The sequence below is a fragment of the Caretta caretta genome, chromosome 5, assembly GCF_965140235.1.
Source record: "Caretta caretta isolate rCarCar2 chromosome 5, rCarCar1.hap1, whole genome shotgun sequence".
Lineage (NCBI taxonomy): Eukaryota > Metazoa > Chordata > Testudines > Cheloniidae > Caretta > Caretta caretta.
The window spans coordinates 105,707,655-105,726,658 of NC_134210.1; the positions used below are offsets into that span (position 1 = coordinate 105,707,655).

The window sequence follows — 19,004 nt, forward strand, 5'->3', positions numbered from 1 at the left end:
TACCTTCAAATCAGCAGCACTGCTTTGGATTCCCGGCATGGCCCCACAGTATGCCAACATTTTTATGGCTGACTTAGAAAAACGCTTCCTCAGCTCTCGTCCCCTAATGCCTCTACTCTACTTGCGCTATGTTGATGACATCTTCATCATCTGGACCCATGGAAAAGAAGCCCTTGAGGAATTCCACCATGATTTCAACAATTTCCATCCCACCATCAACCTCAGCCTGGACCAGTCCACACAAGAGATCCACTTCCTGGACACTACAGTGCTAATAAGCAATGGTCACATAAACACCACCCTATACCGGAAACCTACTGACCGCTATTCCTACCTACATGCCTCCAGCTTTCACCCAGACCACACCACACAGTCCATTGTCTACAGCCAAGCTCTACGATACAACCGCATTTGCTCCAACCCCTCAGACAGAGACAAACGCCTACAAGATCTCTATCAAGCATTCTTACAACTACAATACCCACCTGCTGAAATGAAGAAACAGATTGACAGAGCCAGAAGAGTACCCAGAAGTTGCCTACTATAGGTCAGGTCCAACAAAGAAAATAACAACGCCACTAGCCGTCACCTTCAGCCCCCAACTAAAACCTCTCCCACGCATTATCAAGGATCTACAGCCTATCCTGAAGGACAACCCATCACTCTCACAAATCTTGGGAGACAGGCCAGTCCTTGCCTACAGACAGCCCCCCAACCTGAAGCAAATACTCACCAACAACCACACACCACACAACAGAACCACTAACCCAGGAACCTATCTTTGCAACAAAGCCCGTTGCCAACAGTGCCCACATATCTATTCAGGGGACACCATCATAGGGCCTAATCACATCAGCCACGCTATCAAAGGCTCGTTCACCTGCACATCTACCAATGTGATATGTGCCAGCAGTGCCCCTCTGCCATGTACATTGGTCAAACTGGACAGTCTCTACGTAAAAGAATAAATGGACACAATCAGATGTCAAGACTTATAACATTCATATACCAGTCGGAGAACACTTCCATCTCTCTGGTCACTCAATTTCTGATCTAAAAGTGACTATTCTTCAACAAAAAAACTTCGAAAACAGACTCCAACGAGAGACTGCTGAATTGGAATTAATTTGCAAATTGCATACAATTAACTTAGGCTTGAATAGAGACTGGGAGTGGTTGAGTCATTATACAAAGTAAAACTATTTTCACTTGTTTATTTCTCCCCCTCCCACACTATTCTGCAGACGTTCTTGTTAACTCCTGGAAATATGGTGGAAATGGCCCACCTTGATTATCACTTCAAAAGGTTTTGTCTCCCCCCACCCTACTCTCCTGCTGGTAATAGCTCATCTTAGTTGATCACTCTCCTTACAAGGTGTATGATAAACACCATTTTTTTCATGGTCTGTGTGTATATAAATCTCCTCACTGTATTTTCCACTTTATGCATCCGATGAAGTGAGCTGTAGCTCACGAAAGCTTATGCTCAGATAAATTGGTTCGTCTCTAAGGTGCCACAAGTTCTCCTTTTCTTTTTGCGAATACAGACTAACACGGCTGCTACTCTGAAACCTCTCATAAGAATGAATGTAAATAGCGGGGGTTAGATTCCAGGGAAATTGTTTTTTGCCATAAAATACAGTACAGTGCTATAGTTGGGAGGTGCCCTCGCCTTACCCCACACAGGCACAGCCCACTGGCACTGGAGGCAATCAGGCAGGCAAGGAGGCAGAAGGTGCTGTAGGCTAGGAGAAGCACGTTGCACAGCAGCAGTGGCAGCTTCCCCTACTCTGCAAGCACCAGGGGCGGGGCGGCTCAACCCTTGGCCCGCGCACTCCACGCCTTCCCCCAAGTCCCCTCCCTTAACCCGCTTCTTCTCCCCCCCCTTACTCCGCATGCCGTATCCTCACTCTTCCCCCCCCTCCCCCCGCCGACGACAGTCAGCTGGCTTGCGGCGTTCAGGGGGCAAGAGGGCCAGGGGAGGAGCAGGGATTCGGCACGCAGCCTTCCCCCTCCTCCCCCACCCCCTGCCTGGGGCAATCTGGTTTGCAGCATTTGGGAGGCAGGGGAGGGATGGGGAGCCTGCGCGCCGAGTCCTCGCTCCTCCCCCTCCCTCCTGAATGCTGCAAGCCAGCTGATTGCCCTGGCCAGGAGGCGGGGGAGGAGGGGAAGGCGCTGATCCACGGGATCTGCCGGCAGGTGGGAGGTGCTGTGGGGGGGCATAGGGGAGCTGATGGGGGGGCTGCCAGCTGTGGACAAAGCAGGCAGCCAAACAACGTTATAGCGAAGCATTGCACAACTTTAAATGGAGCATGTTCTGTAATTGAGCAGGGACGTAAGATCGAAACAACATTAAGCAAGAGGACGTTAAGTGGGGAGTTACTGTATAACACTATGTACTTTCTGAGTTAATTATTTTCTTTGTTTTGCATAGGACATTTTTATAATTTGTTGTACAAACATATACAATAGTTCATCTTATAATTTCTTAGTGTCTTGGTTCTTGTTACCTTCCTAAAATGCTGACTATAGAACAATTTGGTGTGGATGGTATAGGTGGGGCAGGTAGCACTGCTTATACGTACAGTTGCCCAACACTTCAAATTATAAGACCCTTTGTTCAATTAGTTAGAACTTCGTCAAATTTTAACCATTTGGGCACAAATGCCAGATTTCTCAACTAAGCTGCTGCTGCTGCTTTTTTTAAGTTTCAGCAATAATGGTGTAGCCATTTCAGAGAACAAGATGAGGGAAAATACATGGTTATGCTCATGTTTAAAATATTGTCACAACCACTCTGTTGAAAAGCTCTAGCACTTCCATGCTTACTAGCAAGGATTTGAAATTTTTCAGGGTGACCTCCCTGTGTCAGGTACGTGCCTTTTGCCATCCCCGTGAAAATCTGCCCACATTTGGCCAAGTTATAGGCCTCTGAAAAATTCCACTTCACACATTCTCAGTAAAGGCTTAGTAGAGTTTGGCAGCTAAATTCTCTGGAGCATTTGCCATCCTCTCACACTTCTTACATGCCAACCAGACTCTGGATGCATCATAGTCACAGAACAGCTGAGCATGTTCCATTTCATATCAGCCAGGGGCTGAACAGGACTTTCCCTGCAATTGCTCAAAGCTGGGGGTTGCTTAGATACTGGCCACCAGAACTGAGAGCAGGGAGACTGTCTCTCCTTTGCTGTCACTGCACCCCTTGCTGGTGCCTAGAGGGACAGAAGCAGAGTGATGGGATAGAAAGACAGGAGCCGATGATGGGAGAAGATAGGAGCAAGTGGCAAGGACAGGAACTGTTGAGTGGGGTAGCATAGGAGCAAAGGGGGCATGGGCAAAAGCTAGAGACTGGGCAGGAGCAGGAGTTGATTTTAGAGGCAGGCAGGTGCCAGAGAGGATAACAGTGGGGAGGAAGGGACAAGAGCAGTGACTTGGCAGGGGAATATAAGAGTGGAAAGGGACATAGATAGGCTCGAGGCACGGGGGCAGAAGGCTCTGAAATTATTATAACAGTCCCGTACTGAACATGTATCCCACCCCTGCTGCTGACCCTGTGGGGAGTCAGTACGATTACACAGGATGAAATTTTTGTTTTTCAATTTTTAAGTTTTTTAAAGTTTGGGAAATTACATTAAAAGGGGGTCTAATGAGTTAAATAAGCAACTGGGAGGTAGAAAGTCCTGAGTGCTGATCCCATTACTGTGCGGGCTTGGGAAAGTCATTTAACCTTTCTGTATCTGTTTCCCTCTCCATTTAATGTGAATAATAATACTTTCCTTGAAGGGGTACTTAAATATTTGTAAAGCATTTTGAAATCTTTGGATGAAAGGCTTATAAGACCAATGTATTAATTTTACAGTGTTTTACTTCTATGACGCACTGAACATTATGGGTTCACTTCCTTATTCTGCTCATGCTTTGTATTCTAACTTTACTTGAGAGGATGACCTGAACCAACAAATTCACTACTCTCGCAGCCTTTGCTGTGACAGTTACATAAATTCAAGGCAATCCATCATACTATGTTGAGTTGGTGAAGTTCACTGATGACACTTCAGTGAGTTGCTTTGTAAAAACTATTGGTTAAATTTAGAGTGATGAAAGGAATCAGTACTTCAACACCACATAGTCAGATTGTGGAATTCACTACTGCTAAGGCTGTTGGGTAAAATAGTGTGAGTGGATTTTAAAATATTATGATCATCAATAACATATTTCTTGTTTTATAAGCTATGATGAGGGTAAGAAAGAAAGCTATATCCCCATGTACAGTCTTACACAATTGGCAATACACAGTAATGGAGTATTTCTCCATCTGACATATTGGTTATTGGCTATTTCTGGCAGTAGGATACCAGACTTCATGGACAAATTGTTTTATTCAGCGAGGCAGAGCCTGTGTCTCATTTCTCCCATCCCCCAATGCCTATTTTGAACACACAGGAACATAACATGGTGTACGAAGTTTAGTTTTATTGTCACACATAATGGTTATTTTTGAAGAATTATGTTAGCAGATTCTCAATTTGCTCATTTTGGGAGTAAGTGTTGGTTTGTAGGGCAGTGCATGGGATTTAGAATCAAAACGATTAATAATGATCAACTACATATCAGATTCCCCACTATGGCACCAAAACCATTAACTCTTTGTATGTCCATAAAGAAGGACAAAAATGCTGACTTAAAGTTACAGCATACTGCAAGCTTAATTTGCAATTCAGAAAAGTTTGTTCTTTTTCAGTACAGCTTAGCTGTAAAATGTAGTCAATAAAACGTGGAAATTAGCTGAATCACAGTAGTTTAGTTGACATTCTGTTCTGTTTTGTTCATACAGAAATGTATCTTCTGCAGACAGAGAATGAAGAAATTTTCCGGTGCCTGCATACAGTGTTCTTATGGGCGTTGTCCAGCTTCCTTCCATGTTACCTGTGCTCATGCTGCAGGGGTGCTGATGGAGCCTGATGACTGGCCTTATGTTGTCTACATCACATGTTTCAGACACAAGATCAATCAGAATGTGGTAAGGAATTTTATCCTTTCTTTCTTCCTTTCTTTTTCTTTTTTTTTAAACAAAAAATAAAATATGCTGTGGATAGTCTTTGCATTCTAAAAGTGTAATTAAGGCAGGAATTTACTTAGCTGTCTAGGGAAAATGAAGGAAGGAATCTATAAATGGCTTATGTTTAAAAGATTGCTCCATCTATATTCTTTTCATATACAGCAGGTCATTATATTTTGACAGTTTCTCCTTATGTCTGGAGCTTGGAGAAATGTTGGTACTCAAACGGTGGTTGATAGGCCTGGCATACTTTTCCATTAGGACCATTACAGTATGTATAGATTCACCACCACAATAAATCAATACAGTCTCCTTTTTTAAATTTTCAGTGTAGTACGAATACCCACATTTATTACAAAAATCCAGATTAAATATTATGAATATCCAATATAAAAATATTGCACATATAACATACTTATTCAGCATTCCCAATAAAACCTTGCAAATGTCCTTCCAAAATTTCAGTACTGACTGACAATAGTTATACAAAGTATGAGTAGAACTCCATATTCTTTGTGACAATGCCAGAAGTTTCCATCAATGCTGAGAAAGAGCCGTTAATGTTAGCTGTGATGTATACTCCATTCACAATACTGTCATTAACTGTCTTGTAGATCTTAATGCATTTTGTTCCACTTGATTTCTGTCACTTCTAATGGAGATGCTTAACCATTCTGTAGTTTTTAAATTATATTTGAATTATTCCTTAACATTGTTCAGACAGAAGAAATATATAATAGAGTCTAGGGATGGAAAATACCTATTTGATCATTTAATCCAGTGTTTTTCAACCTTTTCTTGTTGGTGACCCCTCATTCAAAGTCAAATTTTTTCAGCCCTCCCTCCTTACATTTACTATGAACATAAATGTGTCATTGATAGCAATGATAAATCTATATAATCTGTTTATTTTGTGTTTTGAGAAGTTGACTGAGAATACTTGACCTCAGAGCGGATGGGTGTGCAGGAAGTGAAGAGCAAGATTTTTGTTTGCTTTAGATTGTAATAACATTTTCAACACCAGAGAACCTCTCCGAATGCTTTCCTTGACTCTCTTGGGGTTCATGATCCACTAGTTTAGTCCATCCACAGCGAGTACAAGACTGGCCTTACAGAACATTTTCTGGCATTTTCTCCAGTATAGTTTTCAGTGTCTCAACCAATGGGACTTCCATCATTTCCCATGGGAGACTATTCTTCAGTCAAATAGAACTCTCTGTCAGGAAGATTTTTCTGTGGTCTAGGCTGAATATTCCTTCTATCAATTTCATCCTATTACTCCTAGTTATACCTCCTGTACCATGCTTATCAGTTCCTTTCCTTAAATGGTGTACAACTCTTTGAACAGACAATCTATTCCTATCACCATCTCTCTTTGTAATTGCATAGTTTTTCTATAACTATTTTGTTGTCCAGCTGTACCGAAAGAAGGACAGGAGACACTTGATATGGATTTAATCAGACTGCAACGTTATTATTAGATGTTTGGGACTACCCGGCAGATAAAAGTGTACAGTGCAGGTAAACCCTGTTTATTTTCAGTTACCCGGTTAGGCTTTCCCCAACTTCCCCTCTTTTTCCATCGAGGTCCCTCCAGCAAATCCATTCCTGGGACCTTACCATCCACCCCACCTCGTGGGAGGGGTAAGACGGGCTATAAGAAAGGGGGGTTGGCTCCTTGCTGTTCCAACCACAGGGGCCCCAAGCCCCACACCATTCCGTTCCTTTAACCAGCACCTCCTTTTTAAGTCCTTTACCAGGCCATTTATCTGGGCACTGGATGCCTTCCCTATGCACTGGACATCTGCCCCACACTTACCAAATAATTTGCGACATATAACCTACCACGCCTTTTGTGCTCACCATAATAGGTCTTCCCTAATACCCGCTGTGGGGAAGGCAAAAAAAACCCTCTCCACCGAAGCCAATATCGTGGTGAGGGAAAAAATATCTTCCCAGCCCCCCCTAAAATGTAGTGACTAGCACAATGCCCACAGCAGGTTCAAACCCACCTGATAATCACACCTCAAGGGGAGGGAGGGTGGGTGCTGCCTTGCCTGCTGCGTGGAGAAAGGGGTTTGCAACACCAGAGCTTGAAGCTTTAAAGCCTTTCGCCCTTACATTCCAAGGGGATGAGTCAGTTCTGCGAAGCTGACCAACACCACCTTTTTGCAGCTGTGTCTGCCCTCCAGTTTTTGCACTGGCTGAGGTCTCCTTTTTTTGGCAGCTTCAGTTGTTTGGTGGTTTTATACTTATTTTTTCTAAGTCATTACTTACTGCTCCTTACTCATATTTTGTTTTTTTCTGAACTCTATCTAATTCGTCTGTGCCTTTCTGTTACTGAGGCATCTAGAGTAAACAGCCACACTAACAAAGCATATCATTCACTTATGCCTTTTTTCCCCTCTGGATTGTAAGCCTGTCAGGGCACAGATAATCTTTTTTCTATGTTTGTACAGCACCCAGCACAATGAGCCCCCCCCCCCATCCTGACTTGGGTCTTTTGCCTGCTTCCATAATATAAATATTTATTAATAATGCTAATAATAATAACGCCTGTAAATTGTTAGTAAAGTAAGGTGGAACATGTAGCATTCACATTTTCTGTCTCTCTGTCTTGTCTATCTAACATACACAGCACAGATTATATTACATCTGCAATTTATCAGTATACTTTATTGGCATACATTTAAACTAGGGCGCTGTAAACAATTGTTAAATGATAATTATTTTGTGCTCTAGAAGCCAAAACAAATGTTAGTCTGATACAACACTATTATGATAAAATTGACTCCCACAAAAATCCTTCATTTCCCCCCCAATGATTTTCTTGATCTATATTTGGTGTTATTAAAGGAAAAATAAAAATGACATTGAGAAACAGCATCTTGCACAACCACTTATGAAGTGTATGGGATGCATGGTCAGACTGGCTTGGAAAAAAAATAAAAATCAATCCAATCTTTCCCAAAACTCAGAGCCAACAATATACCTTTACAGGAGGAGTTTGGGTCGGCTGGCTTATTTTTTGTGGCCAGAACCAAAAAACACCAGGCAAAGGTAGGCTATTTTTGTGTGTGCTTTATTGGACAAAATCTTGGAAATATCAAAAATACTATGAGAGCCTTTCCTTGTGTAATTTTAACATGATTTTGAGACAAGGAAGGTTGACATAAGTTTGTATATGCTTTGGTTTGATATCCTATCTTTTGGATAATTAATCTAATCAAATCTCCAAACTTTCAAAAGTTTGTTCACCATTAATTTTCTTATTAGATCTTTATCCTTTCAATTAGCTATCCTTTCATGCGGAAATTACACTGCCTTTTGCCATTTGGCATAACAGGACTTCTCTGTTCATAATGAACCTTTCTTGTTTGTCCATCACTTTAACTTACATTGTATTGTTTGAAAGCAAAATAATTAAACAATGAGCACTGATTTTTTAAACTAGTTTTGCAATTTTAAACAGAATAGAATAGAGATTAAAAAAATAGAATATGTCAGCAAGAGCAAATCTGTACAGATATTCAGCTATTGAATAAACGACACATATGACAGGATGCCACTATCTCTGCTCATGGAGAAAGCAAAACAATAATTAGCTGGTGTTATCTTAATAAAGTTGTCCCAAAATGCATTATGAGAGTTGTTTGTTACTACCTAGGTCGAGGTTGAAAGAAAAATAAGAGTTCATTTTTTATTTAGGTTGGAGGAGGGGATGTGACAATTATCTAACATGGTTTTGTAATATGTAAATTAGGGAGGTTGCTTGACCAAAAGCCTATTCTCTCACACACACACACTCTCTCACACACACACATACACACACTTACTTTACTGCATAATGTTAATATATCCCTTAACCTGAGGTGTCAAGCCTCCACCCACTGCAATGCTGAAATTTTGTTTTGAGTCTGAATTATTTAGCACTGTAGTTGCCAACAAATTATGTCCAGATTATTTATCACAGTGGTCTCATAAACTTTTCTGACTGGGGGTCACAGTCTTTCTGAATCATCGTGGTTATTTCTTCCTAGATTACAGTTTTAATATCAACCATTGGAAAATTTGGCTTGTATTTTATGCTAAATAGAGATGGAGAAGGTAGGTGGGGAAGTAATACCAGTACATATATAGTGTTTCAAAATGTAGTAAAAATAAATTGACTTTGGACTTTTATATGTTGTGCTGCATTTTCAAAATCTTTTGCTTTGTGGGCCAAATTTTCAAATACGAGCAGTAATACTGTGCTTGCCAAAATTGTATGGATGCTCCTTTTAGGTGTGCAAGCAGGTATTTCATCATGTAGACTGGGTAATTGCATGCCGAAAGGAACACACATCTGTGCTGTAACCCATTCTGCACACACAAATACTGGTTTGCTTGCAATAAATTTTGTGTGCAAAATTGGTCGTTTCATATTTTTTCATAGAAACAATGTATTATTTTGCATATGTAAATTTGAAAATATCGTTGCATGGGCAGTTCTCATCACGGCTGTGAAAGTTGAGATGACTGAACAATTGACTTAGTAATGTTTTATATTATTTATGTGCATATATAAAAGCAGAAAAGCCTCAGCTGACTCATTTTTCCTGTTAAGATTCCTTTTCGGATCTCAGAGATTAATATGTTTTAAATAAAGATAACCAACCTTTTGGGATTACTTTAAGACCATGGTTCTCAGCCAGAGGTACGTGTGCCTCCGGGGGTAGGTGGAAGTCTCAACTCAACTCATCCAGATCAGTGTTTCTCAACCTGGGGGTTGCGATCCTCAGAGGGGGTTTAGGGGAGTTGCAAGTGCAGGGCTGGCATTAGGGGTGGCAAGCATGGCAATTGGCCGGGGCCCTGCACCACAGGGAACCCAGTGAAAGCTAAGTTACATGCTTCAACTCTGGGCGGTGGGGCTCATACTTCAGCCCCACTGCCTGGAACTCTGGCTTCAGACAAGGCTCACAAATGAAAAAGAGGCTCAAGTATCACACTGAAATGTAAGTCCAATAGTTATATTCCAATCAATGTATTTTATAATTATATGGTAAAAATGAGGAAGTAAGCAATATTTCAGTAACAGTGTGTTGTGACACTTTTGTATTTTTATGCCTGATTTTGTAAGCAAGTAGTTTTTAAGTGAAGTGAAAATTGGGGTATACAAGACAAATCAGACTCCTGAAAGGGGCACATTCGTTTCAGACAACAGATCCTGTAGCTCATGCTCTAAGGAGAGCTGGTCATTGTGGGCTAGATCTCCATACCTTGCATAACTAAAGATCCCATTGAAATCAGTGAATGTTAAGTGGGCTTGGAATGCAGGATCAGGCCATAAAAATGTAGAGGCGGGAAGGGAAGTTTAGTATACAGCTGCAATAGTGAACCATATGTGAATTTTTATGTTGTGATTGCTCCTGGTCCTTCTGTGGATGTGCAAGAAGAGAGGAAAGGGGATAAGGAGCCTGATATATGTATATGGTTGCCCAGAAAAAAACCTTTATGTACATAAATCCACACAGTGTGGGTAAGGTAAGATTGCTCTGTACTATAACATACCTAATCCAAAACCACAAAAGCAAGGAAATGAAAAACATCTAACAGTGCATACCCTCTACTCCTCCATCCAGAGACACACACCTGACCACTAGAACAACCACCAGACACCTCGGATGACACAGCACAACCTTTCTGCCGTTATAAAGATACTAGTAGACCAAAGCAGAAATTTTTCGTTCAAATTCTTTTAAATGATAAATGGCTTTTTTGTCAAAATGGAAATTTCTGTGGGAAATGTTGATTTTTACAAAATTAGGGGAGTGGTAAATAGAAAAATTGGTTCTGTTGTTTTCAACAACAAAAAATTAAAAAATTCATCCATTTGAGCAACACTTTTCAGTAAATCCAAAAGATTTTTACCTGACTGGTTGAAATGTTTCGATTTTTGATTGAAAATGTTTCAGTTTTTAGCAAAAACTTGTGGTTTTCAGTTACCAAAACCCATAACATTTTGTTTTTCAATGTTTGAATGCAAAACTTTTAAAAAACGGTGTGGAAAAACTTTGGAAAAATAATTTTTTGTTTTTGTCAAAAATGTTGTTGGGAAAAAACATTTTCCTACTGGTTGTAGATGTCAGTCTTCTAGCACCTCTTCACCCAAATTCCCCACCACTGCAAACAGACCAGACTTTTTCTGCTATCTGTTCTGCAAATTCACACTTGATCCTGCACTGGCTGACCATCTTCATGAAAAACAGGATCTTCAACATTAGCATCTGTTACTGTCATGAAAACCAGGAGCTCCTGAGCTGGCTGGACAGTGCCATGAAGAGAAGGATCCAGAATAGGATCCTCAGAACAGTAGCTGTTCCTATGCTGAAGATACTGTTCTTCATAAAACAGTCTCAAAGAGCTCTTGGTTTTTGACAAACCAGCAGCTACTGCTTCTAGAAGATCTTAGTTATCCAAACTTTTGTTCTCCATTAGCTAAGTGCCGCACTTAAGGATTCGTTTATGACAAAGAACTATGATATTTTTTATTATTTTTGTTAATTAACAAAATAAATACATAACTCACCCAAACTCTCCTTATCTCCTAGGGTTTCAGCTAGGGGAACCCCAAAAATCAGGAGATACAAACTGAGATTTTTTTAGGTGAGGGATGCAATTTTTAATTGATTAGAACTTTGAAAAAAATCAGTTAATTAGTTTTAAACTCCCCAGAAAATTCAGGTTTTGCTCAGACATTGTGCTAAAATTTACAGCACGTACACTGTATTTTTCCTATAAAATGAGCAAGTTGAACTGCCACTTAAAGTACAAAACAGAATACAAACTTAGCAACAGCTCCACCATAACTGATCCTCTGTTCTGTGTCTCTTGTGATGCTCCTGCAGCACAAATGTAATGGAGAGCTCTTGTAACAGGATTGCGGGGGATTTTCTTTTTGTAGAAAAAAGCCAATGTAGCCAACTCTGTGCTGTCTGTGCCTGGCCCCCTGGCCGAGGGGCATACCTTGGGGGAGGCACAGAGACCAAAGGGAAAAAATCCTGAGCAGGCATACTGTTCAAATATCACTTTCACATTAGGACTATAGTTCTAGGGGTAAAATTGGCAGGGTGGAATAAAACTTAGATTTCCATATCAAACCGAATACATCTTAGAGCTTTGATGATCCTTGACTATAAATATGATCTGGAACTTTTTAGACCAAGGGTTTTTTGTCTACTTGTCAAGCTGTCCTGCAGTGACTGAAGGCGGTGGGTGCCAACCTCAGGGCAAACTCTTAGGAAACAGGACACAAACCCCAAATTGTTGTGAGTTCTATACTTAGATTCCACCTATCAATTATCAAGTGTAAACTCATCAGAAACTGTAACAGCCTTAACATGAAATTACAGACAGTCCCCTTGGGTACTCTGATCTGTCTTGCCTCCCAGGTAAACCCACCTTACACTGAAGATCACAGCAATATTCAGATTACTCTCAGTCAGAAGGACCAGTCACTTACCCCAGGTCAATTGCATGTTAGATTTCACAGGAAAGACAACACTACACCCAAATGAGTTTCAATCTTAAATTTCGAAAAGTAACAGAAACTTCTGTGATAAGCAAGCTCAATATGTCCTTCAGGACTAATCCAGGCTAAGCACTGAGGATCTTTTGCTTATGCTTAGTAATCCTTGCTCCTTAGAGTCCAAGCAGCAGAAAGATACAGTTCCTCCTTGTTAGGACTTTTTATTCCTTCCCCACTTCTGCTTTGAGTTGCAAACTCAGCTGATGAAAGGAACTCACTTGCAAATCTCCTCTTCATGGTGGGGGAGAAAGCAATCAACAAAGTCTTTTGTCCTCTGATGTTCCACAATACTTCATCTTGTGTTTATGTGCTTTTTATGTCGGGCAGGACATAACACCTGTTGGAGACTAGTATTTCACATTAGCTAATGCTTCTCTCCTGTCTGGTGATTTACACAGTTACAGAGAATTTTAGTGCAAGTGCTCAAATAATACTTTGCAATATGAGATACAGATGTGAAAGTGAGATTAATCCAAGTAGCAATTTACAAGTGTTCAATAAAGCATAAACACTAAGCACATTTTTATAACTCTAATTATTTTACCAGTACTAACACACAGGTGAACCAGACTAATTCCAGCTATGTGTTTTCAGTATCCAAGTGAGGCATGGGCACCTTGGCATAAAATGGCATCTGGTTTGCTAGCAATACATCAGTCACACAAATAAAGAGCAAGGACTTCTACCATAATGTATCCCATTTTTTCAGGTTCACATATGGAAGGCCAAGATGGCTTTTTTTGTTTGTTTTTCTGTTTGATTTTCTCTGTTTCTACTGCTATCTTAGTTCACCCTTGGCTTGGGTTATGTTGAGGAAAAATCACACTTTCTGAACCACAATTTGCACCATAATCTGAAAGATACCACATCTGGTTCTTTAATTTGATAGACCCCCTTGCATAACAACTGTCCTTTCTGCTCAAAAATGACATTCTTAACATCAATAAGTTCTTAGGCTTTTCTGACAGGAAATGTTTTCTGGGACAGGCAATCAGTTATTACAGTGTGCTTGTCAATATGTTCTTCTGCAAAATAAATCAAGAATCCTACCAAAGTAACATACTGAAAGCCAAACTCCGTCCCCTTGAGCTGGGATGCAGTAGGGTTTTCTATGGTTTGAGGTTTTTTAGGGTTTTGTTCATTTATTTGGTTTTCTGCCTGGAGGTAGGGGGATTGAGTTGTGGAGTTTATTTTGTGAAAATTTTACCAGTAAACCAATCAGTATATTCTTAACAAAAAAATCGTGTTTTTGTTTTGTGAAGCTCAATCTTTATACTTGTAATACATTTTGTACTTTTAATACATTTACTTCCTGTTGGATTTATATATCCACCAGAAACTTCTGCTCCACTCACATGGGTAATTCAATGACTATTTTCAATTTCTGTTTCTGAACATATTTGGATAAATGGAGTCTGGAATTTTTCAAGAAACAAACACCTGGATTTTTACATATTATTCAAGATTTGGTGTAACAGCGGTAACTGATGTTACCAGTAGAGGGACCTATGTGATAATAACTTATAGTGGTAAACTAGTTCTTGGCTCATTTCACCATTTTGTGTTTAGGCTTAGTGATATTGTTATATACAGAACAGGTAAACCGCCATTAAATAATATGTATAATTATGAAAGAAAGATTATTTCCAGGTGATCTTGAAAATGCTGTAGACATATAATTGTGTATAACTTCATAGTAGGCCTCAGTCCAATCCTCTGTTTTCATGAACACAATTTTACTCAGAGAAATCACTTGCAAACACAAGCTTAGTGCACTAGCCCCAGAAAATGTGTTGTGTGCATCTGAAGTCTGTCATTTTTTGGTGATAGACTTCAAATGCACACAACACATTTGTACTTGCTTTGCCCTCAGTTTTTAGAAACACAAAAGTTTGAGATGTGTAAATTCTGAAATGTGATGCAAGAAAGTGGTAGTGTGCCAAAAATTACAAAGCAAAAGAAGTATTTCAAAATTTGGCCCAAGTTTGTTTTAAAAAAGTTGCAGGAATTACTTTAAGATAAAATGTAAAAATCTAACAAAGAGCATGGGCACCGATGATAACTCAGCTTCTAATAATCACACTGACAATTCTATAGTCACCTCATTTTGCAGACTTTCACAGATACTTTTTTTTTTTAGATTATTACATTTATTGAAGAACTTTGCTGCTTGAAAGGTTACAGACAGTTGAAAAAGTGGTAGGAAATTGGGTAATTAATTTAGCATATGTCATACAGTATTTCAAGCTGGTTAGTAAATATTTCTAATTCAAAACATTTTCACTAATACAGATATGCTATTTGAATTCGTGCTGTGGTTTTTAGCATCTCCTGTTGTCAGAAAAGTTCAGATGCCCAGCTGTTGCCAGAGACAGTACAGTTTACCACACAAACACAGCAACCAATATGAAATGATTTACAGCTAATAAACAGCCATAAGATGTCTTATTAGGATGAGAAACTCTTGATTTTACTTCTCCAGATGGTGAAGCTCACTGTGCAAGTGGGAAGCACACTGGGATGCATTAGTTGGGAAGTGGTGTGCACAATTTTCTGCATCATGTACATCTCTGAGTGTTTGCTGAGTTATGGGGTTTGATTTGGGGGTTTTGTTTTGTTTTGTTTTTTTGATAATAGGAGTATAACACCTATAGTTGTTGAGGTAGAATCTTTGCATAATTTGACCTTAGAGTATATCTTGGCTACTCTTCTGAAGGTGATAGCTGATTTTAGGGAAGTTAGAGAGGAAACATGAAAATAAACAGTGGTTATGACTGACCTGCTACATCATAAAGGTGAGTGATAAAATAAACAATCATTATAACTGCACAATACCATCTGCAGTTTTAAAGTGAGTGTTCTGCATTGTTTCTGAGTTAGTGAAGCATCCTGTTGTATCACTGTTGACCACTTTTACAAAAACGAGATGTGTATCTATTGATGTCATCCCAGTGAGCAAAATATGAAGTAATATCATTATGAAAATCCAAAACTTGAGAAGTGCTTTTCAATAAAATTCTACAGTATAAGCTTGGTCCACCATGTCTGATCTCTACTAGAGCTGGATATAAGGGATTTAAGATAGTGGCAAACAACATTTCTGAATGGTCCCAGAATTGTTTTGCTTAAATTGTTCTCCTGTGTTGTAAGATGAGCCAAAACACCATAATAGTAGATATATTTTTAATTATGTGCTGCAATCTTGTGTGGCTGTAATTCTTTTGCTAATAAAATGTAAATGTGTATGCTTCACAGAAAGTTTGATTGTTGTAGTAAGGAAAGATTTTGCATTTCAAGATTTCTTGCTAAATTGAGAGCCATGATTGATCACTGCAGTACTTTATCATGTGACATGGTTCTGATAAACTAAGTGGTGACTGTTTTTAATGACTGTTTCTTAAATTCTTGCTTTCAAGAGAACTAAAGCATGTGAGAAGGCCATCACAGTGGGGCAGACTGTCATCACAAAACACAGGAACACACGATATTATAGTTGCAGAGTGATAGGAGTGACATCTCAAGTCTTCTATGAAGTCATGTTTGATGATGGCTCCTTCAGTCGGGACACTTTCCCTGAAGATATTGTAGTAAGTATTTTTTAAGATACTTGCTCTTTTTGGATAATAGGAGTGTAACACCCATAGCTAAACAGACTGAATCTTTGGGAATATTTCCTTTCACCTTTAAAGGAGATAACTGACTTAATGTTCATTTCATGTTTGTTGTTTTCACTGCAGAGAATTATCATTTTCTAATGGGCTTCCCAACCTTGGTTGTTCTAATTAGTATCCACCATTTGACCAAATTAATCAAACCTAATCTTCCAAAGTCTTTTAATTAAATAAGAAATATATGTTTAATAAAGGATATTAGAATGGGAATTCCACATACTCTGATCTGTCTCTGAGATATAATATAATGACATTCCATGCTGAATTGAAAAATCCTATTTTCAAATATATAATGGGAAGAATGGCTCTCAGAAATCTGTTCTGACAACGTGTTTACATCTTTTGATGTTTAGTTGTAAGATTACATTATTAATGATAAAAATCAACAGGGAAAAGAATATGTAGTTTAGTCCTAAAAGCAATGCAGATTTTGATTTCCCCTAGGCACTTAAATCTCCATGTTTTTCAGGAATGTTACTGAATACATGATGTGCTTATTTGGGGAACGTGCACGTTTTCCTTAGACATTCCGGATTACATTTGCCAGTGCCTTGCACCTTGTGTAATTATTTACAAAAGTGGGTGCAGAGTGGGTGCAAACCATTACCATTCTGATTTGGTACCATTTCACACCCTCTTCATACTTATTGGCCCTGATCCTTGGCTTCAATCAAGCCACCTTTGTGGTCCCCTGATCCTGAGGCTTCTCTGGGCTGTGCTGATTTGTTGGTATAAGTGTTATAACTTGCACCTGTTGCCAACAACTCCCAGGGGCTGTTAGAGCAGCCAGGGATTGCCAGGATGCACATCTTCTTTCCCTTAGCTGTGTTCTCCGCTGGCTGCAGGGGGTTAGGATAGCATAAGACACTAGCATAAGAGTTAGAATGTTCTGGTTCAGGAAGCTGCACCCCCCAGAATACTCAGCCTTCCTATCCTATAAAGATGTTTGGGAGCTTTAATGTTTTCCACAGACCAACTTGTCTCTGGAACCAGTTATCTGTCAAATACTGGCAATGGAAATAATACTGTTTTTCTTGTCAACTGTTTAGTTATTGAAAAGTCTAATGCATTTTGGAAATAAGATATTTAAAGGGGTACATTTTCGAAGCAGTGAGTGGGGATTTAGCTGTTCACCTCCCACTGGTGTTAATGGAAGTCATGCAGCTAAATCCCTGTTACATCGCTTTGAAAAATTTACCCCTTACTTTGAAATATTCTGAAAGGCTCCAGTAATGATCAAGGGCCTTTTGATTTAGGATCATCAAGATACTAAGCAAATGTGGCTGCATTGTTATCACAAACCTCTCTTTTGTGTGCACCTGCATCAAAGTATCAAAGGGAGAGATGAGAAGCTGCTCACCACCCTACTGGGATAGCTTGTTCTGGAGCTAAGAAGGAATGTAATCAGGTCTGGATATGCCTCAGTGCTTCTCAGATACTAGATGAACAACGTATAATTGTTTGATGGAAATACCAAACAGATTTCATATTCCTTAGAGAAATCTTGTTGTGTTTTCATTCGATAATATACCTGTAGCAGTAACTGGGAGGAAAGAATATTTTTTCTTCTGCCTGGCCTAAAATTTGATAATCCACGCAATGTGCATATCAGGTGTTAGTGCTGCTGGGAGGACTTATTAATCAAATCTGGTGTGAAAGCAATGTTACTGCCTATTGAGGAACTTATTTCTCTAATCTGTTTTCACTTTTCAGATAGCTCACAAAGATAGAGCTTTCTGCTTTTGCAGTATGTGTTGAGCACAATTTCAGTTCAACTCACACTTGTGTTTATGCAAGGCAGGCCACGATTTCAGTGTTGGGCACAGTAATTTATTTGTAAGGAGGAAGATGGGGAGCCTCATCTCTAAAACTCTGTCTTCTCTAGCTCTAGATATTCAACAGTTGCCAAGGCAGGGAATCCATTGTTCCCATCCCCTATATATTTTTCTTTGCTTTGTGTTAGCATTTGCTAAATATATTAGGACATGCTTTTTATTTACTTTTTACTGTGCATTTGGGGCCTCTGGTTTCAACCTTGTAAGACTGTCACAAACAAATGACTCTTCAGTTAGACCATTTAAACTAATTAAATTGCAAATTAGTAAGCCTCAGTGCATTTGCTAACCTGTGGGCTCAGTTCTACCCTCTGCTGTGCTGGTGTGTAAAAGATGTAAGTGCAACTTTTTATCCTACACACGCAGCAGGTAAGGATCTCCCCATAGCTCAGTGACAAATGGTAGAAAACAGCTGGCGAATTGTACTGTCTGGTGTACCATATCCCAATGGAGACGAAATCTGCAGGTTAAATAGGCTGTTTAGGGTTGTCGTCCCCTGGCCCCCCAAAAAACCCTGGCCAGTACATATGCTGCATTCTCCAGCAAGTGCTGCCAACAGCGGGTTGAAAGTGCAACTTGCTGCTGCTTAGAGGAGCATCACGTAATGCTCTGTGGCTTGTCACCCATCTCCAGCTCAGCACACCATAATGAATCCTGCCCTAGTGTGTGGGGCCGACGTCAATTAGCAGACTCTGCACTGGAGAGTGTAACTATTCTCCCTGTTGTTCCAGTCAGGGTTTCCTTCAGTAAACACAACATGCTGTGAAACTTGGTATTTTAATACCTGTCAGACACATCTCTACATGAAAATCCTGGCAGCTTGCTAAATACGGAACATGCTGGTTCAGGTTTATTTATGTAGTTTTTGC

At 39.7% G+C, this 19,004-nt stretch overlaps 1 protein-coding gene across 11 annotated transcripts in view; it reads left to right on the plus strand.

Annotated features, from left to right (window-relative positions):
• KDM4C (lysine demethylase 4C) overlaps positions 1-19,004 on the plus strand; it is a 475,753-nt gene that overhangs the window by 401,951 nt on the left and 54,798 nt on the right. For 10 of the 11 annotated variants that reach the window (XM_075128776.1, XM_048850754.2, XM_075128770.1 and 7 more), the window contains 2 exons: positions 4,838-5,023; positions 16,046-16,216. In XM_075128776.1, the coding sequence (XP_074984877.1) occupies positions 4,838-5,023; positions 16,046-16,216 (357 nt within the window). Of the gene's footprint in view, positions 1-4,837; positions 5,024-16,045; positions 16,217-19,004 lie in introns of those variants that run through there. The other variant, XR_012668619.1, reaches the window with a different exon arrangement.